This window comes from Manihot esculenta, chromosome 5, assembly GCF_001659605.2.
Source record: "Manihot esculenta cultivar AM560-2 chromosome 5, M.esculenta_v8, whole genome shotgun sequence".
NCBI lineage: Eukaryota > Viridiplantae > Streptophyta > Magnoliopsida > Malpighiales > Euphorbiaceae > Manihot > Manihot esculenta.
In genome coordinates this window covers 5521720-5545248 of record NC_035165.2, presented here as the reverse complement: position 1 = coordinate 5545248, position 23529 = coordinate 5521720, and the positions used below count along the sequence as shown (strand labels likewise).

Genomic DNA, 23529 nt, shown 5'->3' with positions numbered 1-23529 from the left:
CGACTCCACTGGGGATCGAACCCAGAATCTCTGGTTCCGTAGACCAGCGCCTTATCCATTGGGCCATGGAGTCGTTGTTGAGAGTCCATGATTTTATCCCTATGTAGGAAAGTCAGTCCCAGAAGTTCACAGGGTCCTAATATAAAATTATAATGGGTCTATGAAATTATACACACCCTATAAATTTATATAAATTCAGTTTAGGTATGTAATTTCAACTTGTTATATATTTACATAATATTTTAAAATTGAGAAATATTTATTTAAATTGAGTACACCTCAAAATAAAAATCACAAAGCCAAAATATGCATATGTATTAGATTCACAAAACTTAATTAGTCAAGAATATTGGACAAGCATAATTGAGTCTTTGTCAATGTCAGCCTTGAAGACGGGCTTCAAAGAGGACAAAAAGAAAAAATGATTAAGGTCAATGAGCAATCTCCGTCATTAAACATTAGGCATTAGATAAAATCACACTACACTTCTTACTATACAATCTTGTTTTAGTCACTTCATAGTACATGCATATTTATCTACAGTCAGGAAACAGAATGACGCCTTCTTTTCTGAAACAAGAATCTTGCTTCTGAATTGGCTTTGCCCCCTATTGGCTTTAGACCGTTTATTCTGAATATCGAATTCAGCTTGCTTAATTTTCTGGTGAATGATTTGAACAGCTTATTAGCAGGATGAGTCCTTACAAGCTCTTGTTTCATTGACACATGATCCTTTTCAAGATCTGTCAGTCTCATCCTCATTCTTGCAACTTCAAGCTTCAACTCTCGGTTCTCTCTTCTTACTGATGCATAGTTGTCTCTCGGAGAGAGAGCTCCACTTCCTGCTCCGCTGCTCGACCGTTGAGGGAATTGACCGTTTAGTGCTCCGAAGAAAAACTGGTTGTGCCCGCCATTCATTGCATTCCTCAGCCTTATCTGCTCGAAATATAGCACCTGGACTGCCATTTGTACAGGTAATCTTTCATTCTGCGCTGCGTGGCTACAAGCTTCCTGAGATAGTTTCTGACAGTCTATTGTCTTGCAGAGTCTGTACCTTTCGGAATCTTTAATGTTTGGATGAACCTGTCAGTAGATGAACAAAGCAAACCAGAATGTTTTAGTTAATTATTTCTGTAATTGGAATTGCTGGAAGCGATGAAAAGATGTGAAGTTGCTAACTTTTAGGAAGATATCCACAGCTCTGTACAATCCATCACTGACTATACGAGCATGATCTGGAAGAACTTCTGCTAGCGCTATGAATTTTGATGGCATCAAGTTTGAGTCTAGTGTAACTTCTGCAAGATAGTTGTCCAGTAACTTTGATACCTTAAGAATTGAGCTCTGTTTAGGAGACCCAGGACTGTCAAAATCATAACCCATCTCACTTTCACCCTGCAGGTGATTGTCTTCGTCATCGTCCTCATCTAAGTTGAGAAACATGGAGAAGATCCTTAAGATTGAATCTGTATCATACATGGTGCTGTGGCTGTTTCCATGTGAATTTGCTGGAATTAGGATATCTTCAAGAATTGCCTGATCCAGTTGAAGACCAATCCTCCTCTCCAAATCGGATCTGCAAGAAGTAGTTGCTGATGCGGCTATTGCAGTTTTCAACAAACTTGAAAGAAAGGCCATTGGGACTGGACTTTTCCTTGATTGGGTCGGTAGTAAGCTAACTATTGTTTCAACAATGACCCTTTGTTTCTTCTGCAACTCCAAATCCAGGAGACTTCCTTTAACCAAATGAGGGTCTCTCACAATGAGGCCTTGAAGAGAATTATGGGCATAATTTATCAAGATCTTGCTAATCATATCCTGTTTCAGACCCTTTGATTTTACTGCAGAAAGAACTCGTTGGAAGAAATCAAGATTGAGCACTGTGAGTGCTTTGCCCCACCATTCTGAGGGTGTTTCAGGTTCGATATTTGCTTGTTTTGGTGGGAAGTTGTGGTCAAGTTTTAGCAAGCCAGAGGTGAGCTGCTCTTTGCATGCATTGTTTGCAATTGCATTGATAAGCCTGCTAACTAGGTTGATCTCTTCTGATATAGGCAAGAGAACTTCACAGCGATGAAGAACAGATATCGAACTCGATATGTTTGGGAGCACCATCTCCTTTAAATAAGCTTCAGCTCGAGCTTCCAGGTTTTTCTCTGCAAAATCTTCTGTCATTTCCAGGAAATGGGCGGCACACAATAGCATAGCCACATTTGATAGTGTAATCTCAACATTTACACCGTAGCAGAACTTTGCAGCAAGCTCAAAGGCTTCTGCTCCACCAGGAACAGCAGGTATATTGATGCGTGAAACCTTAGAATCTTTTGCTTCCAACAACAGTTTTCGAATTCTTCCACTTCGAGACACAAGAGGAAACTGCAAAAATAATTAAAGTTTCTAATAATTATTTTCAACACAGTATATCAAAACTAAAAGCATATCCCACAGAAACATGAACTTGATTTTCGTTACCTTGTGAAGTGCAAAGCTTGATGCTCCAATTTCGACCGTGAGATCACTAGAAACGTCAGAAATCGGCCTGCAACATGGTAGAATGATTGTAGTGGAAGTGCAAAGGGACAAGAAAAATCCAAACTAAAAAGGAAATAAATGATGCATACATGTTTGAAAGTGCCAAAAATTTAGAGACCACATAAGAAGTTGTACTGTAGACATGAACTCCCATTTTTGAAACCATTGATTTTCAGACACACTCAGAGTACTTCCTCCTACCCATCCACAGACCACACAAATAACTTAAAAAGACTATGCAAGTGATTCTACCATAAGCCACAAATAGACCACATGAAGTTTATGGACAATGTGATCCTTCTTGGTTCTCTGAATCAGACACAGATGGCCCAGATGAGAAAAATGACAAGACTCAATTATTACACAATGAATGGCCAATCAGTGTAGCATGCTCCCAACTATGAAAAAGAATTGCACCGAGATTTACACACACTACTATATACATATAGTAGTCAGTATAATTTTAATTGCATTTTTATCCCTTATTAAAAAATAAATAAATTGTTATTTTATATTCAATGTCACATATTTTAAACGTTGCTATTAATTTAGCATTTTAGTCAAAGCATATAAGGTAATAATTTATTGCCACTATCTTAGAACTAGTTATCTTTATAGGAGTGACAGCTTGAAAATTTCACTGAGCTATGTAGATGTGCAGGTCCCTTGAGATTTATTAGATCAGAACTGATTACGTGCACACGACCACAATTATCTACTGGTGGATCAAATGAAAGATTGTTGACACAAGTGGACAGTGAATTGGGTATGTGTGATTGTTTGTCATGCTACGCTTAAATGAACTGTACCCCAAACTTTTTAGTACAAAAATGAGGGCCTAGAAATAGTAAAAATATTTATAGCAGTACGCAATGTTGGTTCATATTTCAAGATAAGAATGCATATGACAAGGTCATACTCTGTGCATTAGTTAAGAGCAGGTATGACTAAAGATTGCAGAACCTGACGCCCATAAAATATGTTGGACCTACAAACATGGCCGGCTGTTGGGGATTTGAAGGAACCCTATTAAATTCGTCCTATAAAATAAAAATTTTTTTTCCACACATGAAAAGTAAAAACTGCCTGATTTCTACATGATTCTTCTTCTGAGTAATCAAATATAAAATCTGCCAAATAAACGATAATATGATTCAGTTTCCAGTCTATTTGGTCTGAGAAATTCATTATCCTGCACTTCTTCATAAAGTGAAAGGAATTTTATTTTAAAAAAGGAAATATATATCTTTTGATGTTTGCAGCAAAAATTCTAATCCATGTGAAAATAAAATCAAAATTTTGCAAGAAAAAAAAGGGTGGGGAGAAGAAAGAAATTGAGTCGCTAATTAATGGGATTAAGCAAACAATACTCTATTTTGCACAGCTAAAACTCACTAAGAGACCAAAGGATGAACGCTCAAATAGTCACAATTCAAGTTACATATCAGGTAATAGAAATGGTTTTCCATTCTTAGTGCCCATGAATCTAACAAAAAAAAGTTTACACCTTCGAGATAAACAAAGGAACAAAAAGCATACCCATTAAAGGATATGATAAGTGGAGAATTTCATGACTGCATGATAATTCTTGAAGCAAGTAGATATGCAATGAATGTAAAACCAAAATGGTGAATGCTAGCTGTTAGACAAGAATCAAGGAGAAGATTACCATTCAGTAGCATGCCTTATACTGGAACTTGGACGAAATGATCTCTTCCCTGATATGCTTGTCTTCAATTCAGCAACAGTGACAACACCCATTTCTTCCAAAAGGAAAAAAGAAAACCGAAGTTTCAGCCTCAGATGAATCTCTCTCTGAAAGTTCTGCACCACCACCAACCCCACTACCAAGTGTCTCCCAATCAAAGAATCTAAACTCTTTCTAACAAACCATCTCTTTTGTCAGCTACAACCCAAAACAAGTTTTATCATTCGGCTGCTGACAAAGTGTTGTTTTAGGACACATGTCTCTCTCTCTCTATGGTGAAATAAGAAAGCAGGAAGAAGAGTGAGGTGAAAGTCACATGAACCCATGCAAGATTAAGAAGGGGTAATGACTTTGAAATACACTTTAATGAGTGTTTATAATTGTATCTTAATCTAAAGTCAAGGGAGTATGTGGGGTGAGCTTGCACTTTTCGGTGAAAGGTGGTGAGAGATTAACACAGTTTGCCATTTTAACACGGTTTTGTTTTGAGAAAATTTGCACTTGCAAAGCAAGATTCGTGAAGGGCTGTAATGCTTTTGAGAGATATAATCATGGCCAGTGAAAGCTACTCACATAAAGATTTGCTTAATTTATTTCTTTATAATGTGTAAAGCATATTTAAACTATGATATGAGTTGGATTACCTGTACCTCTACGGCTCTACCTCTACTCAATCTGCTTTTCTATAGGACTTTTGTAATAAAGCTACAAGCTTTTGTAATAAAGCAGCCCTAATTAATGTATTTATATTAGTTGACATTCTATAAAATAAAAGAGAGAGAGATAATGCTGAATTATATGTTACTTCACCCAAGCATGATGTAGGAGCCATAATTAGCAGGCTTGCTATTGGAAAATGACTGTTGGTTTAATCATAGCTTAAGATTACACGATCAGGTGGTAATGATGATCCCATCAATGTTCTTATCTTTTCTGCTGCGGCTGGATACACGTATACCCACCTAAGTTGCCTAATCCAGTGGTTGATATAACTTGATCCTTTGCTTTTTCCTTAAACTTTTCCTTATAATATAATACACTAATTATTGTTGATTGCACCTGTCATTACAGCAACTGAGAGCAGAGTACACTTCAAACTACTCCACCTTGTCTTAGTATAACAGTATCCTATGATTTTGCATTAAAACTTAATAGTGAGTAAAGCCAATTAATGAGAAGATTTTATTGAAAATTGCACTTTTCGTTGAACCCAACAGCAGACTATCACCTAAAATTTGGGATTAAGTTTGTCTAATTAATTGAGACCAAACAACAAATTCCCATGTTTTCTGGCCATGCCATTTTGTTTTTGTGACAAGATGTTCATACTATTTCTTGAAGTTGCTGTTTCTTTATAGTTCCACTTTATTTTTGCATGAATCATAAGCTTGAATACTGTATTTTTCACCTATCCAAATAGTTTTCACTTGGGCTTGGATAGATTTCTATTTAGCTAACTAAAATAAATTACCCCATAAAAATTAAAGTATTTATAAACAAAAGTTATTATAACATTTTAAAAAACAATTTATTTTATCGATAAATAAAATAAATGGAAAGTTTAGACTCGAATCTAACATTTATCAAGTTTGAAATACGTATCTTGCCATCTGAGATAGGTTTTGAAAAGCAAATGGTCACTTGAAGAATTTGATTATGAGAAAGGTGGCATTAGGTATATGGAAAATTAATTGAGTAGCTTATGTCACCATAGCATAAGCTAATAGAATATATATATGGCTTATATTAAAAATTATATTAATCATGGAGAGGGTGTTGAAAATCCTTGGACCATCAAATAAAAAGCTTATTTATTTTGTAATTAATTCCTTATTAGTCAAGCATGAAATATAAAAGGGGATTTAGATATGAAGGAGAAAGGGGGTTTTGAATGATTAGTGCAAGTGAGAAAAGGCTGTGGTTACAGACTTACAATTATGGTGTACAGAGAATATGTGAGCCCACCTATTTTTATGTATTGCATTGTTGCTAAAGTTATTGTTAATCCTTTAAAATATATTAAAATTAAATTTAAAACTTTGTAACTCTAAATCAATAATTAAAATATTTTTTAAAGTAGCATTTTAATCTTTAATTTGAAAAAGAAAAAATTTATGTGTATATTTGCTTCTCCGTTGAAAATACGATTAAGAAGGATATTTTTTAAATATATTAGTTAATTTTTTTTAAAAAACATTCATATATTTTAATTATAAAAACACTAAAATGATAAAAATAATCTTTTAAGAAAAATATAAGTAATGGTGGGGTGTTAAATTAGGATAATTATTGTCCTATAAAACAGCATAATTAGACCTAAATTGTTCCTTAATCACTAATCATATGCATTATCTTTATTTATTTAATTTATTTATTTTTTCCCTTCCTCTCAGGAAAGAAAAATGGGAGAAGAGGATTTATATATAGTTGCCAAGAAGAGGTGAATTTATAGAATGAAGGCTACATGTGGACCTATGCCTCTGTTCGAGTAGACCCATAGTCCAATCCCAAGCCAGGCCCTTTTATCAGATTCAGACCCTGTGAGCGCGACGGTAATTGAATGAATTTGTTTTTTTAGCCTAATATAAATTACCTTTTACTGATTTTTAATATGGATTTGTACGAAAAAAAATTCACCTGCTTAAGCATTAAAATTACTAGGCAATTTAATTCTACAATTCACTTATTTATATTATGCTCTTTTATCTCATCACTTGTCCACCAATAGCTGGTTCTGAATGTGTTCAAATTATCTAAAGGTCCATTGGCAGATATTTTACGAACATTCATTCTAGCACTCAACCTCTGCAATCCATTTTGTCAAGTTTTATGAGCAAAGGCATTGGTAAGGAGTGTGAGTAGTGCAAGACCATCTTTGCCAGTCACGCCGAAGTTTCGGATGAATGTTATGAATGACTTAACACTACCTGAGTAAATATTTCACCCGAGTTACAAATTTTTGGCCACAAGTTCTATTAAAGCAGTCCCAGACAGCATATACATGACTGCTACAGAAACAATTAGCCAAGTCAACTGAGTACATAACTTTAAACTCCATAGCAATCTTGACATAATAAAGAAGGCAATTCTCGAGTTTCAACAATGTCTCAGATAAAGTGAAATACTGCAGAAAATTAAAGATATTTTACATTCAAAACACATCTCTGTCCTTCCACTAAACATGAAGAGATTCACAGTTGACAACAACTTGGTATCAAAATATTGCTTCAATCACATACCTACTTGCAGTCTTCAAAACCATCTCTGTGAAATCCTCAAGAAGGGGGCAAACTGAAAACCCTCCAAAACCTCTGAAATCAAATAGTATGCTGGGAAATTACAAAACTGGAAGTTTCTCCCAAGTTTTCAGGGAGAAAGAGAGATGGTGGGGGCCTGAAAAAAAAGTGAGGGTGTCGACTAATTCTTTCCATTACAAAAATGATCAGAATCAAAGTATATAGAAGGCCCAGTTCAAGAAAAGGGTGTAGGCAGGCCTGATACAATGAAATTATTTTGAAGCCTTGCAGAGATGTTCATACAGTGATTGCTACTGAAGCTTATTTGAGATAATATCAATGACTATAGATAGATGAAATGATTTGATCTATCCTAATATTGAGCTTAAACCAGATTGGATGATAGACCTTTACATGGAGTAATGAAACTTCTGGACAACCTATAATTTACTGAGCTCTGTAAACAGAAAACCATATGGAGACTCATGAATCATATGCACTGGAGAGTGAATGATGATTTCAGAGTTTTACATCAACTTGAACGATGAATGTCACCACCTCGTCTTGTACTTCTGCCACTGGGTAAAGAAACAGAACTCTGACTTGAATGTTGCAGCTCAGAAAGCGGTACAGACCCAGTCTGGGAGAAAATCAACCCAACTGAACTGCTTGATGTGTTTCCAGAAGAAGGAATTCTGCTCAAATAAGGATCTTTTTTTGTCACTCCAATCAGTTCAGGTCGCAAATCAGAAGAAGAAGATGAAGGGCCCAAAGTAGCAAGCAAAGACCCAACAGGATATGGAGTAACAGGCATATCAATAAGAGATGATGTTGATGGACTATATCTCATTGCTCCCATTGGATGATCAAATTTGCATGTGGCCCCAAATTTGCAGTTCCCATTTCGCAAATAGAAGGTACAAGGTTGCACTCCCTGTTTACAATAACATGCATCATTTTTAACAATAGTTTAACATAGTAACATGCATCAACACAGCATAATAATACCACAAATCACCTAGGAATAACTTAGGATGATGCACAAGTTACTCAAATAGAAAAATTGACAAAAGAGTCATAAGTGCACCGGCAAGCACAGATGTGCTGACTTGGAAAAAACATAACAGTCAACAGCGGTCACCCCTCCCCAATTCACACAAACTAACTTCCACATCCACAGCAAAATCAGTTTTCCACAGATCCATTCATACACTATCTTAATAATTCCTACTACATTATAAAATAACTTGTAATGACAATAACTTCTAAGTTCCTTTACGAGGAATTCTGAAAACAAGTGTCACATATTCATGTCCTTTGATCCTTTTTTTATTCAATATGAATTACAAGGATTAAAATCAAATAACGATGCATGTAGTATAGGAGAAAAAACTACACAAATACGTAAACAGGGAACTAAAAAGAAGCAAAGGGAAGTTCTCTGTGCACTATTTCAGATATCCCCTCTTACAGGCATCATTAGAAAACTGCCATTCTCCTACAAACATCAGAAAAGAAAGTAAATATTGAGAGCCTTTTGTAATGCAAGGAAGAGGGTCCCACTGCTTCCCCCTAGGGATGAGAATTTGAGGTTTTGTTTGGTTTGAACCATGTTATTTGACTTTTGCATCGGGTCCTCTTTGGATTGGTAATTTGAGATATAAGCTATATTAACGAAGAAAATGCATGAATTCACGTACTGGACGTAAAGGAAGTCCAAGTGGGCTGAGAACACAATTTGTTCTTGGTGCAACCCGATCTCGGGGGTGATGAAATCTACAAGATGATCCAAATTTACAGTCTCCAGTCCTCAAGTAGTACTGGCACTCAGGTTCGCCAGGTCTCTCAGGAAAAGATTGTTCCTTTGAACCACTTGAAAGGCCAACAGCAGAAGAGGGCGAGGGGTAAGGTCCAGCAAGTGCAGGTGCTGAAGAAGATAATTGTGTTACACCATACAGAGAAGTTGTCCCAACTGCAGGCTGTGCCCCAGGAGATAGAACAGGACTTACAGGTGCCTGCGCCACACAACCCATGCAGCATAAGAAATGCATGTAAGTTTGTTGCAACAACTCAAACAAATAAGGCTACACAATTACCGAGTAAGGACTCCAACCAGGAATAGGGACCACTCCAGGGGAAAAAAGCACAGGACCATAAGCTCCTTGCACATATGAACCGGCTAACAGTTGAGGCCTCACCCTCAAGCCAGTGGATGCTCCCCCATATTGGTCAGGTATAGTGATAGAAGGTGACTGCACCGGCTGATAAAACTGGGGTGCAGATTCTGGCATCGATGTGCCAGCTGGTTGAGGATGATGGAATTTACAAGTTACGCCAAATTTGCACTGCCCCGTTTTCAAATAGTAGGAGCATTCTTTCTCACCCTTTAAAGAGAAAAAGGAAAGGTCTTACAATTCCCTTAGACAGTTTAAAAAAAAAACAAATATGAATAGATATAGTGTGTGTCTACATGTTGAGGAAGCAAAATAAAGAAGATAATTCAAACCGGCCGTAATGGGTATCCATGTGTATTTAGTGGAACATGGCTCAAGGATCCACCTCCATGCCTCGGATGATGGAACTTGCAAGATGCTCCAAATTTACAGGTTCCAGTCTTCAAATAAAACTACACAGAATGGTAAGAATTAATACAACTGCAAAAATTGTTCTCAGAGATTGAAAGTAATAAAAGTCTATAGTTTAGAGTGCATATGCACCCAATTCAATAATATACCTGACAAGGGGGTTCCCCCACACGTTCAGGGTACTCCCCAGTAGCTCTTACAGCTGCCTCAACCTAAGTAACATTTGAAAATAAAAGAAGTTATGGGTAAACATTTGTTTGTTTTAGTGGCTGAATAAGGCTAATGAGAACACAATAACTAAAGATCTGAACCGTAGTTTTTGCAGGACTTAGTTAAATAAGACAAACACTCACTTCACGAACTAAATGTCCTAGTGTGGGCAAAGTTGTAGTTCCCGAAAACCAAAACAATCCAAACCATGAACTTCCAAACATTCTGCTCAGCCTCATGAACTGAAAGAAAGAACTTGATTGATATGAACAAGAAAAACTTCCTAACATAGATGTACACCTAACTCTAGAAAATTAAAACATTAATCGCGCTTTATAAACGCATTCTCCATTCTCTTATAGTACAATAACTAATGATTGCACATTGAATAGAAAATTATATGCGAAATCAAATACCCACATGAAAAGCACATCAGTTATTGATGCTATTACAGTTAAAAATACGAGTGGTTATGGGGTTACCGCAGCACGATTACGAGGGTGATTATAGCGGCACTTGCCACCATATCCACAAAATCCTGTTCGCATATAATACACACAGTCGGGCAAGCCAGGCCGCTCCGGATAAGATTCACTGCTAGCTAAGCTCAATCGCCACATCGATTCTACACTCAACGAAACCATAAAATCAACACAAAAACCTAATCCCCACTTGACATTTCCAAAACCCTAGAAACACTGAAAAAAAGAGCTTCACACACTCACCCCAATAAGAAGATAAAATGCGAATGAATTTACACCAAAAAAGCAAAAGAAACAGACCTTCTAGCCCGGTTTCGCCTCCCACGGGGCTCCATTCGGGTTGTTGACCCGATTGCAACCCATTCCTTGCTTGGTTCCGGCCGTACAGCTCCATCAAAACGGCGTATCTATTTTGGGGTGGAAGAGGATTCTGTACACTCTACAGGAAACTAACAAGGAAGTTGTACAGAAACTGTTAGAGGAATGTTCTAGAAGGATCGGCAAAGGAAGGATCGAGTGAAGACAATACACTAAACTAAGGGAGGAAGAGATTTGATTCTGGAGATGCTTCAAACAGTAATGGAGTTTACGCTTTCTCTCTCCAACCCCTCTCTCTCTATCTCTCTGTCTCTAAGTGTACGGTCAGCCAATTTTTCTCTCCTTTGGCTTTTTTCTTTTCTTCCGCTCTTTTGGATATTTTATTTTTATTTTTATTTTCTTTATTTTTGCTGCTGTATCTGTACGTGTTTGTTTCCGTACCCGCCATATACATACAGGCACAGCACCGGAAATGGTAATTTTCGCGGAAAATGTTTTAAATTACGGTTTGGGATCGAACGGGTAACCGACACCGCTGCTTCTTGTAACTACCAAAGTAGCCATTGAATTTTTGGAGGCTTCAGTGGAAGGCATAGGGTTAGTTTAGTCAATAGGTTTTTCTTTTTTCTTGTTTTGGATGGTTGAATTTTTGCAGTATATTTCATTGTTTCCACTAAAATGGCTTTGCGGTCTTAAATCATACAGTGTTAAGTAATGATTTAGAAGTGGGATTTTGACGTCTGAATGAACACAAATTTCGTTGCTTTTCATTTTATGGACTATTGTATATTCATGGTTAAGAGTAATTGGAAGTCTTTTTTTTTTCTTTGTATTATTTGATTCTTGGGATGCATTATAAAAAAATAAATATAATAATTAGAGAGAAACAAAAATCCATAAATTATACAAGCCAATGTAAAATCTCAATTTATTTCATTTAATCAATAATATGATCTGTAATAAATCATGATTTTCGCAATTTAAACGTGCTATTTTATTTGCATAATAATGCTTCATCCGCAACTGAAATTGAGAATATAGCTAAAGACAAAAATGAAAAGAAAAAAAAAAATTCTGTGTTTTTCCAATGCACAGCCCATTTGTCCCATCAGCTAACCTTTGACGATATGTAAGACAATGCTTATCTGATCCTATAAAGATAAGTGATGGAGCTAATATAAAAATTAAATATTACTTATTTATTTGCGTCTTGTGTGAACCACAAACCGAATTTTAAAAAGTTTTTCCATAAATAATAATTAACAAGATCCTGGTTAGCTCCAATATTATTAAATTAAAATTAATAAAAGGTATGTATTACTAAACAGCAGTTCATAAAAATATTTGTTTAAAAATAGATTAAATTAAAAAGCAGTAAAAATATTTAAAATTAAATTAATAGTTTAATTATAAAAGCAATAATATAACTTTTTCAAATGTTTTTTTTTCACAATATTCAAAACGATGCCTTTAAAAAAAAAACTTTTTAGCTTTCAAATCCAAATAAGAATTAATAACTTTTTTCCCTTGGAAGAAAAAGTCTGAAAACCCCACCCATATTTCTTAATTTTAAAGAAGAGAGTAACTGCATATATATATACTAGGTTATAATAGGTAATAATATAAAGCATTTATTTATATAAATTAAAAATATCAGCTATAATTACAAAATTAAAAATTTAATCATTATTATAAAAATTTTGATGATCTCTCGCTTGCTTTGCAAACACTACAGTTGCTAAGCAAGATGGTTGAGGAGATCGAACCACAATAAATTAAAAAAGAAAAAAAAAATCATATGTTTTTACCTTTTCAAGCTTTTAAGCTTACATCAACAAATGCATTTTTCTCTAGCGTCTCCCTTGCTTGGCGACGGGAGGGTGCGACTTTGCAGCATTCTGAAAGACCTCTCGAGGTTCGTATTGCCGACCTAACACCAAATGATTGCTGCACCTCTTAAGGCCAAAATGCTATTCGAGGTCTGCCTCTAGCTGTCCTTGTTGGCCACTAATAAGCTTGATTTGTTTTTGTTGTAGTCCTTACTGCACCTTATGAAAAGATCTAATCAAACAAAAATTTACAAAAGGACATAAAAGAAATTCAAAAATTCAAACAAAAATTTACACGAGGACATAAAAGAAAACTATAAGGTATATCCAATCTAATCAAACAAAAATTCAAAAGATCAAATAAATCTGCTGCTCAAAAAATAACCAAAACAAACCAACCGAAGCAGAAAAAAAAAATTCATGTGATGTTTTTTCTAAAATCATATTTGGCTTTAAAATCCACTCGTTTCATTTCTTGCTTTATAGTGCATTTACGTTCTCCTCGTTTTGCTGAAGGTGCTCCCGCAGAAAAGATTCGCACGCACAATTGCCATATTACAAAAAGAAAAAAAAACAGATCTGCCCAAAAATTTTAATAAAATTTTGTAATTTCATGTATATTTGTGAAAATATTTTCTGTGAAAACAGTATATATTAACAACTTTATCTGGTAAGGGAAAAAGACAAATGTTAGGCCACTCGTCAAGCGGTGAACGTTCCCAAAACTTCCACATGTCAGGTATGACTCATCATCAGGCTTTTCACATATGGCGAAGTTTCGAACATCTTGCTTCTCTTCTCGACCGAACCGTACTCTCTTTATTACTACCAAACTCGCTTCTTCTCATCCCCATTTTCATCCACACTCTTCTATGCTCCGAACTATTCTCCGCCGTTCGGCTACCACCACTGCTAAGTTCTCCTCGTTCATATCGAAAGACTGCCCCTGTCGAAGTACCCTTTTGGTCTCATTTTGTCGGCCTTTACCTTTCTTCGTCGTTTCCCCTCGCTCTGCTGTAGCTCGTTTTCACACGCACCAGGTTGTCGCCATGGCTGAACGTCCTGCGGAGACCACGTCCACGTCTCACAAGTTCACCAATCGTCTTGCTGCTGAGCACAGCCCTTATCTCCTTCAACATGCCCATAACCCGGTAATGAAATTTCTTTTTATACTGTCTCCCTCTCAGATTTTTAGTTTGAATTTTTGTTAATTTAATGAGTTGAAGGTTGATTGGTATCCCTGGGGTGAAGAAGCTTTCGCTGAAGCGCGCAGAAGAGACGTGCCCATCTTTTTATCGAGTATTTCATATTTCTCTCTTGTTTAGCCATTGTTTCTTGTGTTATAATAATTTGCGAAATTGATTGCTAATGTGAATCATTTTTATTGGTTATTTGTTTATTGATTCTTTGGTGCTTTCTCTTTGAAGTTGGATACAGCACTTGCCATTGGTGAGTTCTTCCTCCCCCCCAATTTTTTGGAAATTGATTGGACTCCAATTAGGAATTTGAATGATAAAAATGGATATATAGTAATGGTGTCATAACTTTGAATAAGGTGTCATGTTATGGAGGTGGAATCTTTTGAGGATGAAGGAGTCGCAAAATTGTTGAATGATTGGTTTGTTAGCATCAAGGTCAGTTCAAATTTGATTGATTATATTAATTTAAGTTTGGAGCTTAACAGCTGACTGGTAAGAAATGCAATGATTATCTGCAAACCAATCTAACAGGCCATTGCTGCAGGTCGATCGCGAAGAAAGACCAGATGTTGACAAGGTAAGCCTGCATAACTTTTGCCATCTATAGAACAATTCATGAACTTTTTTTTTTTTTTTGAGAAATCAATTACAAGTTAGTTGCCTACTTATGGTGTTTATTAATAGATTATGTGTTGTAAATTGTTGGATCATTGTCTTATATGCTTGCGTATATAAGAAGATTCAATATTATGGTATGCATTTAAATGAGTGCAAGAATGATATGATGACAGTATGGTACTTGAAAGTTGGCGAGTTATTTACTTTCTTATTACTTGGGCTAATTTTACTAGTGATCATTGAAGTGTTGTTCAAATTTTACAACGTTCATGAAAAAAGAAATGCCATGAAAATGATTTTAGCAACACAAAATATCAATTGAAGCACTATTACAGGTGGCAATTTATGTGAATGCTTGTGCTGACGTATTGAGAAATATTTGTTAAAGGGTAAAGCTGATGTTGGGTCTCACAGCATCCCCAAAATTCCTTGGTGTGGTCTCCCTATAGCCACTAAGTTCCAGTTTTCCTTATGTTATGCCATTTTCTCCACCCCTTATCACTCATACCAACTGGTGCTGTCCTGAATCTATCCAGATTCTCAGGGGAGTGGCAATGTTAGTCTGCTTTGACATATACCTCGACCTCTACATGCATAATATTTTTACTGGTTATATTAGTGGACGATGGTTCCTTTTAGAACACTCTTTATCTTTCAGATGCTCAGGGGCAGTGCCAAAGTGATTGGAGGCGGAGAAAATATGTTGACCAACATAGAGTTCCTAATTAGGAGGATTCAAATCTTTGGGATCCTAATTAGGTTTGATTTAAGAGATCTTAATCTTATTATAAATATTTCTTATATACCTTATGTAAAATAAGTGAAATAAACTGCATTACTTTGAGTTTACTTGTGATTCAATATTCTGCAATATTATTTGCAGTCCCCCCCCCCCCCTGCCCTTTTCTCTCAAATTATGCTGAGCAGGTGTATCACCTTTGTAGGTTTATATGACATTTGTACAAGCATTATATGGTGGTGGAGGGTGGCCACTTAGCGTCTTCCTTTCACCTGATTTGAAACCTTTGATGGGTGGAACTTACTTCCCCCCAGATGATAATTATGGAAGACCAGGATTTAAGACTATACTAAGGTGATAGCATTTTGCTTCTCATCTTTCTTCTTTCCATGGTTTCTGTTCTGGGTGTTCAATGACCAAGCTCAAACATGTAATTTTTTTATTTAAATGAAAAGCATCGTTAAATTAAATTATATTTCCTATTAGTTGTTGAAGATTGTTACTTGCTTGCTTTGGGCTCTGTTTGGTAAAATCTGGTGCATATTGTTGTTTCAGAAAGGTGAAGGATGCTTGGGACAACAAGAGAGAGATGCTTATTAAGAGTGGAGCCTTTGCCATTGAGCAGCTGTCTGAAGCATTGTCAGCAAGTGCAAGTACAAACAAATTGCCAGATGGGCTTTCACAAAATGCTCTGCAATTGTGTGCTGAGCAAGTATGATCTCATTGCTATAGAGTTGGTGCTATGTTGAAGCAATTGATACTTATGTATGAACTTCTTAGTCATATGATTGGAAAACAGAAGGAATGAATTCCGCTGCCCCCCCTCCCCCTCTCCCCCTGTGTATTGTGGTCTTCCTTTCTATTATCATTGTAGGAAAGCTTGAAATATTTGTTATACTTTGGAAAGTGACCTGATTGGCTGATTGCAATTTTGAGCTGGTACTGATATTGTAGTCTGGATCAAATCTTGATTGATTCATCATTATCTTGGTGCTCAAGATTCACGTTCCTGCCAATTGTTAAATTTGTGATTCACAGGCTTCTATCTTTTTTTTTTTGCTTTACTTGTAATTTTTATTTTAATAAATTATTTTAGTGTGGAGGATTTGTGTGTAACAGTGGTAATTTTTTTCATTTTAAATATCTGTAGAAATGATAACATTTGGCTGCCGCCTCTCAAGTTTTCTACTTCATTTCTCTTGCAGCTTTCTCAAAGTTATGATTCCAGGTATGGCGGGTTTGGATCTGCTCCAAAGTTTCCCAGACCAGTTGAGATCCAACTAATGCTTTACCACTCAAAGAAAATGGAGGATGCTGGAAAACTGGATGTAGCAAAGGAAGGTCAGAAGATGGTTCTCTTTACCTTGCAATGCATGGCAAAGGGAGGCATTCATGATCATGTTGGAGGTGGCTTTCACAGATACAGTGTGGATGAACGATGGCATGGTCAGTATATTCTTAGAAAGATATGATTTCCTCAAAAATCCCTTGTGCATTTCTAAAGAAAGAAGAGGGATAGGATGATGTAGATGATTGGCTTTGTGTTGTAATTTTTTCCCCACTTCTGCAATGCTTAATGTGATGAACTTTTCACCCGTTTTTTGCAGTTCCTCATTTTGAGAAAATGCTGTATGACCAAGGGCAACTTGCTAATGTCTACTTGGATGCTTTCTCCATTACCAATGATGTCTTCTATTCACTTGTATCTCGGGATATTCTTGATTATTTGAGGAGAGACATGATAGGACCAGAAGGTGAAATCTTTTCAGCAGAGGATGCTGATAGTGCTGAGCATGAAGGTGCTAAAAAGAAAAAGGAAGGAGCCTTTTATATATGGACCAGTAAAGAGGTTTACTTTCTTTGGAGACAACCTCAATTTCTTTTTGACTGGTTGTTTTGCTCATGTTTCAAATGTCAAATTATATGCCTCTCAAATAGACTCCTATTTAGGACCCAACATTTAGGAGTGCATCTGGTTAGTGATATGCAGCCTTTATTATCCAAGTTGCAAATGTACAACTCTTTTGTTAAGAAAATAGTACATCATTTCAATCTGACCTCTCTTTCATTGCATGCATGTTACATACTGTTATAACTACATCATCCTGTGTAAAGATCAAAGTGAGGTAATTCGCTCTCAGTCTAAATATATCATGGAATACTCAGGCCTTAACCTTTTCTATGTTCTCGGAAAAGCTTGGAATTTTATTGTCAGTGATGGTTAGGCAGATACTTTATCATTATTTCAGTCTGATATGATTAATAGTAGTAATTATCAATTGTCTGGTGAAAATCGGAAGAAGTGTATTTTTCTAAGCCGAGAGCAAGGAAACTTGATGTTTTCTGGGCCAGTGATTAAGGTTTTCAACTTCCCAGTTTGAATAATTCTCTTTGGGATTTTTCTGCAAATTTATTGGATGCCTAAGCTATTCTTTATTTTCCACTAACCCTTAATCTTCTGAAATTTTTTTTTTGGAAGAACATTTTGAGGGATGATCTTGCGCTCTACAGCTTCGGTTTACTTCTGCTAATTGTGATTTTTCTACTTGGTTTCTCTCAGATTGATGACATCCTTGGAGAGCGTGCAACTCTTTTTAAGGATCATTATTACATAAAGCAGCTGGGAAATTGTGACCTTTCTGGGATGAGTGATCCTCATAATGAATTCAAGGGGACAAATGTGCTTATTGAATTAAATGATGTCTCAGCATTGGCGTCAAAACTTGGATTGCCTACTATGAAATATCTTGATATTTTGGGTGAATGTAAGCAAAAGCTTTTCAATGTGAGATCAAAACGACCTAGGCCACATTTGGATGACAAGGTTTTTTTTTAATTATTATTTGTTTAGAGATCTTTGATGTATTCAACTTTTTTTCGTCATGTATGATGCATTTAATAGACCAGTTGTTTGCCAGGTAATTGTGTCATGGAATGGACTGGCAATTTCATCTTTCGCAAGAGCTTCTAAGGTTCTCAAGGGAGAAACTGATGGGACAAAATTCCACTTTCCTATTGTTGGCTGTGATGTAAGATTTTAACCATCTTTATCTGGTTTGTTTAACCTATAAGGTGTACCATCATGCTCATGATTTGATCATGCGTATTTAATCTATGGCTGTGGCATCTGGCTCTTGGTCTGCTGATTCATTCAAACATTTTCTTCCTATTTCTAGGTTTAAGATGTAAAATGAGAACCTATTGATGAACGAATTAGTTTTACTTCCTCGTTAACCGAAATCAATTGGAAAATTATATTTCATATGGTGGTTGGCACAAACCTAGTGTGGACAGAGTTTAGAGTTTGTAAAGAATTCATTGTCCCAAGGCTTGTTTAAACAAGCTCCTGTCTCTACAAGTTCTGTGCATGTAATCACCCTCTTGTGAGGCCATTTTGTTGCACGGCAGAATTTATTCTTTGTTGTTGATTACACTCTTTTTACACTACAGGCATTAGGAGCCTGAGGCCTTTTTCTGGGCTAATTCTCTAGCATTTAGGCCCATTTGTATATGTGAAATTTGAACTGAACTTCAAGATCTTTGGATGATATGTTGCGTAGTTGACTTATGTTATTGTTGCATTCTACAAAATGCCAGCCCAAGGAGTACTTAGAAGTTGCAGACAAGGCAGCAACATTTATCAGAAGACATCTTTATAATGAACAAACACGCAGGCTACAGCACAGCTTTAGGAATGGTCCATCTAAAGCGCCTGGGTTCTTGGATGATTATGCTTTTCTCATTTCTGGGCTGCTGGATCTTTATGAGTTTGGTGGTGGAATCCACTGGCTAGTGTGGGCAACTGAATTACAGAATACACAGGTAAAAACTACCTGCTATCATTTTCTCCATGTTAAATAGCATTCGAGGGGTGTATAATTACATATTTTCTTGGTAACATACTTCCAGGATGAAGTATTTCTTGATAGAGAAGGTGGGGGCTATTTTAATACCCCAGGGGAAGACCCTTCAGTTCTCCTGCGAGTAAAGGAGGATCATGATGGAGCAGAGCCCTCAGGAAACTCTGTTTCTGCCATTAATCTTATAAGATTGGCGTCCATGGTGGCTGGTAGTAGATCTGATTATTACAGGCAGACTGCAGAGCATCTTCTGGTAAATGTTACCTCCCTGAATGCAGCCCTCTGAGTATTGCATTTATGAGATTGCACAACCCTTTGTTCTACTGTGATACAGGCGGTTTTCGAGACGAGACTAAAAGACATGGCTATGGCAGTTCCTTTGATGTGTTGTGCAGCAGACTTGATCTCTGTGCCTTCCCGTAAGCAAGTTGTCTTAGTTGGACACAGGGAATCCTCAGAGTTCGATAATATGTTGGCTGCTGCTCATGCATTATATGATCCAAACAGAACAGTAAGTAATACAGATTTCAACGTCAATCCCATAAAGCCTGAATCTCAACTTCGCATCTCCTTTGCCTTGTTAATTTTACAGAGGTTGATATCTTTCTGTGATGCAATGTATTGCAGGTAATTCATATAGATCCCACTAAAAATGAAGAAATGGAAATATGGGAAGACAATAATAGCAACATAGCACTGATGGCAAAGAATAATTACGTTCCAGATAAGGTGGTGGCTCTGGTCTGTCAAAACTTCACCTGTAGTCCCCCAGTCACGGACCCTAAATATCTTGAAGCTCTGCTTTCCAAGAAACCTGCCGCTGTATGAACCACCCTTTGGTACAGAGCATCGATGGAATTTTTAGCCAGATGTTTATGGACATTCTCTGGAGTTGGAAATAATAATATAGGGACTAGGGGATGGGACTGGTGAGTGATCATTCATATGTTTGTAGTCAAGTTAGCTCGGGATTTCTATATGTAAGGTGCAGATGGCATACCCAGTTGAAGAATTGCATGTCGGAGCCGAAAATATTACAGTATATAAATATATGTTGGGAAATTATAAAAAGAAAATTATCATGTTTAGAGTTTTTTTTTTAATACAATGTTTAGAGATTATTCATTAGTTTGTTAATATGTTTTTTTAAAAAATTTATTAAATATATGAATAATTTAGTATGAAGTTATTTTTATTTTCATGTAATCTACAAATATATTGTATGGAAATAAAGGTAACTTTATAAAGCATTTAATAAATGTTAAAATTAAGTACGGTTCAAATTTTTGTCATTGTTAAAATAGGTTTAATAAGATATCTTTTAATAGAATAAAATTTGGAAAATAACAACTCATGCCTACACTTATCTGCCCACCCTTCAAGCTCCTTTCAGTGTTCAAGGCAAATAGAATTAAGTATGTGTAAATTTATCTTAAAGATTTACGTTTTTTTTTTTTTTAAATAAATAAACTTTCAGTCACATAAAATTCTCGAGAACAAATATATATTCAATGAAAAAAAAAACTCTCATTGCGTAATAATGTGAAAAAACAAAAACAGAAAATAATAAAATCATCCATCACCGATGAGGGCAATCGGGCACAAAAAACATAAATTAAACAACCTCTCCTTCTACCCCAAGGCAGAGAAAATAAAAATATTATAAATTAGCGAGATCATCAACAGAAACAAAGGCTACAAAATACAGAAGAAAAAAATGAAACCCCCTATCGAAATCTCCCTCCCTTTTTCTCTCCTTTCTTCTTTTTTCTTTTGTTTGTCCTCTTTTTTTTTTCTACGGCTTACTCAAATGCCACCCTGTCTATTGGGCTCCCAAGTCAAAACCCAATGTTCAAAAACCCAGACCCTCAACCCTGCCGACTGCTAAGGCTTTCATCGGTCACAATAACAAGCGAGCTTATCATCTTCATTCGCTGATATACTATCGACCATGGAGGTTATCCAAAATCTCCGAAATTTCCATGTCCTAAGATCAGGCTATCGACCAGTGCCCTTCCTTTTTATTTCCAGAAACCCCTTCTCAATCAGGTCCTCGCGGGGGCTAAAGACCCCATTTGTCTCTCTTCAAAGTGAGCCCCTTCCCAATGTAATCGTCTCCACAACTTCAACGAACCAAGCTTCCTTCACAATCGACTATCTTGTACACTCATGTGGCTTGTCCCCAGAAGCTGCAATCTCTGTCTCCCAGAAGTTACATTTACAATCTCCGGAGAAACCGGATTCGGTTCTAGCCCTTTTGCGAAACCACGAATTCTCGAAAACCCAGATCTCAAACCTCGTCAAGAAACGCCCTTTTCTCCTTTTAGCCCATCCTGAGAATACCCTTCTTCCCAAACTTGACTTCTTTTATTCTATAGGGGTTTCAAGATCTGACCTTGCGAGAACACTCTCTTCAGACCCTACTCTTTTGACTAGAAGCTTGGAGAACCAAATTATACCCTCTTATAACTTCCTCAAAAGCATTTTGTTGTCCAATGAAAGGATCGTTTCTGCTTTGAAGCGCACTACTTGGATATTTCTAGAGGATCATTCGAAAAATCTTCTACCAAATATTGAGCTTCTAAGAGGACTCTGCGTGCCACATTCTTGTATCTCGTTGTTGCTAACACATTTCCCTGAAGCTGTAATGCAGAGGCACGAGGAGTTTGGTAAAATTGTGAAGGAAGTTAAGGAAATGGGTTTTGATCCAAATAAATCAACATTTGTGTTGGCTGTACATGCCATGTCCGGGAAGGGAAACAAGTCAATATGGAAACGTTGTTTTGAGGTTTACAAGAGATGGGGATGGTCTAAAGATGATATTCTTGCAGCATTTAGGAAGCACCCGCATTGTATGATGCTATCAGAGAAGAAAATTATGAAGGGAATGGATTTTTTCGTCAACAACATGGGTTGGCCCTCAAAGGTCATTGCTCAGTTACCAGTGGTATTGTTTTTCAGTTTGGAGAAGAGAATTATCCCTAGGTGTAGGGTTATTCGAGTTTTGATGTCCAAGAGATTGATAAAGGATGATTTGAGCCTAGCTAGTGTGCTGCTTCCAGTAGAGAAGTGCTTTCTAGAGAGATTTGTGACCAAATTTGAGGAAGAAGTACCTGAATTGCTGAGTATTTATGAAGGGAAAGTGAATCCGGAGGAAGCATATTCTTAATACAGAGAAATTGATGAGATCAAACAATTCTTGGCCTGTTGTTGCTGCCAACCACAGTTCATTTTTATCACTGCAAATGCCAGTGTTTGTAAGGGCACCAATTGTTCAGTATAGTTCTGTACTTGTGCATTACTGGCTTTTAATTCTGTAATGCTTCATTTGTATCCGTGGTTACTTCCTTTATAAAGTTAAAGATTGCAATTGAATTGATTTTGCTTTAGGATAATGAGCACTGAAATAAAAATTGCTCATATGCTTTGTTTCGGACTTAAACATAAATCGATGGGTACCTTCAACTTCATTAGCTGGTTTCCTTTGATGTTCTTCTGATGCCTATCATGCTATGAATTGCTAACAAAACTTGCACACCCCTTGAATAATGTGAATATTATACTCGTCAACGTAGCAACACTCTTCAGGGGAAACTGCCAAAAAAATAGATAATCAAGCGGCAAAAAGATGGAAGTCTTTGTTTGGGCCTTCATGGCGGAAGGAGTGAGTGCTGGCTCGTTTAGTCCACTCGATGAAAGAGCCGCACACCTACTGCTCTGATAAGCCAGCTACGCCCCCAATATTCTTAACATCGGCAGGCCTCTTATATAGAGAGGATGGCTTTGTACTAGCCGCTACAACATTTGTTGGGCCAGCACTCTGCGACCATGCGATTCCCTGACATGGAATGGCAAGCCAGCAAGGCCCCACCACCGACTCACCCACACCCACCCGCAGGCTATCAAATAAATTCGGACCCACCTTTAATGCCCCCACTTCGGGTCACAGGCTTGCGTTACAAAGCCCAGCTATCAGCCATCTGCTGAGCTCCTCATATGTACGGATAATCGATGGATTGGTTTCCCGATGTGGGATTTCATGCCATTAAATCGATTCCTTATTTATAATTGACAAGTAAAATCTCTTTTGCCAGCTACTACTGAAATGATAAGTTTACAATTTTACCCAATATAGAAAGAGGCATCAATTAATAAATGGTTATACAATTGGTTCCTATAAGATTATTATTCTTGTTACATGAATGGTAGAGAGAGG

General features: G+C 36.7%; 4 protein-coding genes and 1 non-coding gene across 11 annotated transcripts; 2 read left to right on the top strand and 3 right to left on the bottom strand.

Moving 5' to 3' along the window:
- Positions 1–73, bottom strand: TRNAR-ACG. Its single transcript has one exon. It is a non-coding gene; the product is annotated as a tRNA-Arg (tRNA).
- Positions 74–287: 214 nt separating this feature from the next.
- On the bottom strand, positions 288–4677 carry LOC110614914 (BTB/POZ domain-containing protein At1g03010). 3 transcript variants are annotated; one of them, XM_043956397.1, is made up of 4 exons: positions 4199–4677; positions 2470–2566; positions 1180–2373; positions 288–1083 (listed from the first exon to the last, which is right to left on the bottom strand). In XM_043956397.1, the coding sequence occupies exons 1-4, from the start codon at positions 4288–4290 to the stop codon at positions 544–546; spliced, it is 1923 nt and encodes a 640-aa protein (XP_043812332.1). In that variant the 5' UTR covers positions 4291–4677; the 3' UTR covers positions 288–543. The 3 variants fall into 3 exon arrangements, with proteins under 3 accessions (XP_043812332.1, XP_021612295.1, XP_021612296.1); XM_021756603.2 differs by having other exon boundaries at positions 2470–2536; positions 4199–4675; XM_021756604.2 differs by lacking the exon at positions 4199–4677 and adding an exon at positions 2619–2945 and having other exon boundaries at positions 2470–2536.
- Positions 4678–7271: 2594 nt separating this feature from the next.
- On the bottom strand, positions 7272–11462 carry LOC110615524 (zinc finger CCCH domain-containing protein 32). Of its 2 annotated transcripts, XM_043956945.1 has the most exons (8): positions 11051–11462; positions 10751–10893; positions 10412–10510; positions 10208–10270; positions 9980–10099; positions 9570–9857; positions 9174–9488; positions 7272–8407 (listed from the first exon to the last, which is right to left on the bottom strand). In XM_043956945.1, the coding sequence occupies exons 1-8, from the start codon at positions 11142–11144 to the stop codon at positions 8006–8008; spliced, it is 1524 nt and encodes a 507-aa protein (XP_043812880.1). In that variant the 5' UTR covers positions 11145–11462; the 3' UTR covers positions 7272–8005. The 2 variants fall into 2 exon arrangements, with proteins under 2 accessions (XP_043812880.1, XP_021613101.1); XM_021757409.2 differs by lacking the exon at positions 10412–10510 and having other exon boundaries at positions 11051–11459.
- A 2194-nt stretch (positions 11463–13656) lies between these two features.
- Positions 13657–20508, top strand: LOC110615327 (spermatogenesis-associated protein 20). 4 transcript variants are annotated; one of them, XM_043956726.1, is made up of 15 exons: positions 13657–14048; positions 14124–14196; positions 14325–14346; positions 14453–14531; positions 14641–14673; positions 15659–15807; positions 16009–16165; positions 16659–16899; positions 17061–17428; positions 18014–18277; positions 18372–18482; positions 19051–19275; positions 19363–19566; positions 19648–19824; positions 19941–20508. In XM_043956726.1, exons 1-15 carry the CDS (start codon positions 13665–13667, stop codon positions 20139–20141), a joined length of 2688 nt encoding a protein of 895 aa, XP_043812661.1. In that variant the 5' UTR covers positions 13657–13664; the 3' UTR covers positions 20142–20508. The 4 variants fall into 4 exon arrangements, with proteins under 4 accessions (XP_043812661.1, XP_021612857.2, XP_043812662.1 ...); XM_021757165.2 differs by having other exon boundaries at positions 13658–14048; positions 17061–17302; XM_043956727.1 differs by lacking the exon at positions 13657–14048 and having other exon boundaries at positions 14628–14673.
- A 476-nt stretch (positions 20509–20984) lies between these two features.
- Positions 20985–22688, top strand: LOC110614588 (transcription termination factor MTERF8, chloroplastic). Its single transcript, XM_021756155.2, has one exon. It carries the CDS (start codon positions 21265–21267, stop codon positions 22480–22482), a length of 1218 nt encoding a protein of 405 aa, XP_021611847.1. The 5' UTR covers positions 20985–21264; the 3' UTR covers positions 22483–22688.
- The last annotated feature ends 841 nt before the right edge of the window (positions 22689–23529 follow it).

What these genes read in the sequence shown, in the direction of transcription:
- LOC110614914 (XM_043956397.1), bottom strand. Translation starts at nt 4,290, where the DNA reads ATGGGTGTTGTCACTGTTGCTGAATTGAAGACAAGCATATCAGGGAAG. An exon ending in CAAGCTTTGCACTTCACAAG is followed by an intron (nt 2,374 to 2,469) that starts GTAACGAAAATC and finishes TTATTTTTGCAG; the next exon opens with TTTCCTCTTGTGTCTCGAAG. An exon ending in CTGTGGATATCTTCCTAAAA is followed by an intron (nt 1,084 to 1,179) that starts GTTAGCAACTTC and finishes ATCTACTGACAG; the next exon opens with GTTCATCCAAACATTAAAGA.
- LOC110615524 (XM_043956945.1), bottom strand. Translation starts at nt 11,144, where the DNA reads ATGGAGCTGTACGGCCGGAACCAAGCAAGGAATGGGTTGCAATCGGGT. An exon ending in ACCCTCGTAATCGTGCTGCG is followed by an intron (nt 10,511 to 10,750) that starts GTAACCCCATAA and finishes TCTTTCTTTCAG; the next exon opens with TTCATGAGGCTGAGCAGAAT. An exon ending in TTGGACTTCCTTTACGTCCA is followed by an intron (nt 8,408 to 9,173) that starts GTACGTGAATTC and finishes TATTGTAAACAG; the next exon opens with GGAGTGCAACCTTGTACCTT.
- LOC110615327 (XM_043956726.1), top strand. Translation starts at nt 13,665, where the DNA reads ATGGCGAAGTTTCGAACATCTTGCTTCTCTTCTCGACCGAACCGTACT. An exon ending in ATTGGTTTGTTAGCATCAAG is followed by an intron (nt 14,532 to 14,640) that starts GTCAGTTCAAAT and finishes CCATTGCTGCAG; the next exon opens with GTCGATCGCGAAGAAAGACC. An exon ending in TTCCTATTGTTGGCTGTGAT is followed by an intron (nt 18,483 to 19,050) that starts GTAAGATTTTAA and finishes ACAAAATGCCAG; the next exon opens with CCCAAGGAGTACTTAGAAGT.
- LOC110614588 (XM_021756155.2), top strand. Translation starts at nt 21,265, where the DNA reads ATGGAGGTTATCCAAAATCTCCGAAATTTCCATGTCCTAAGATCAGGC.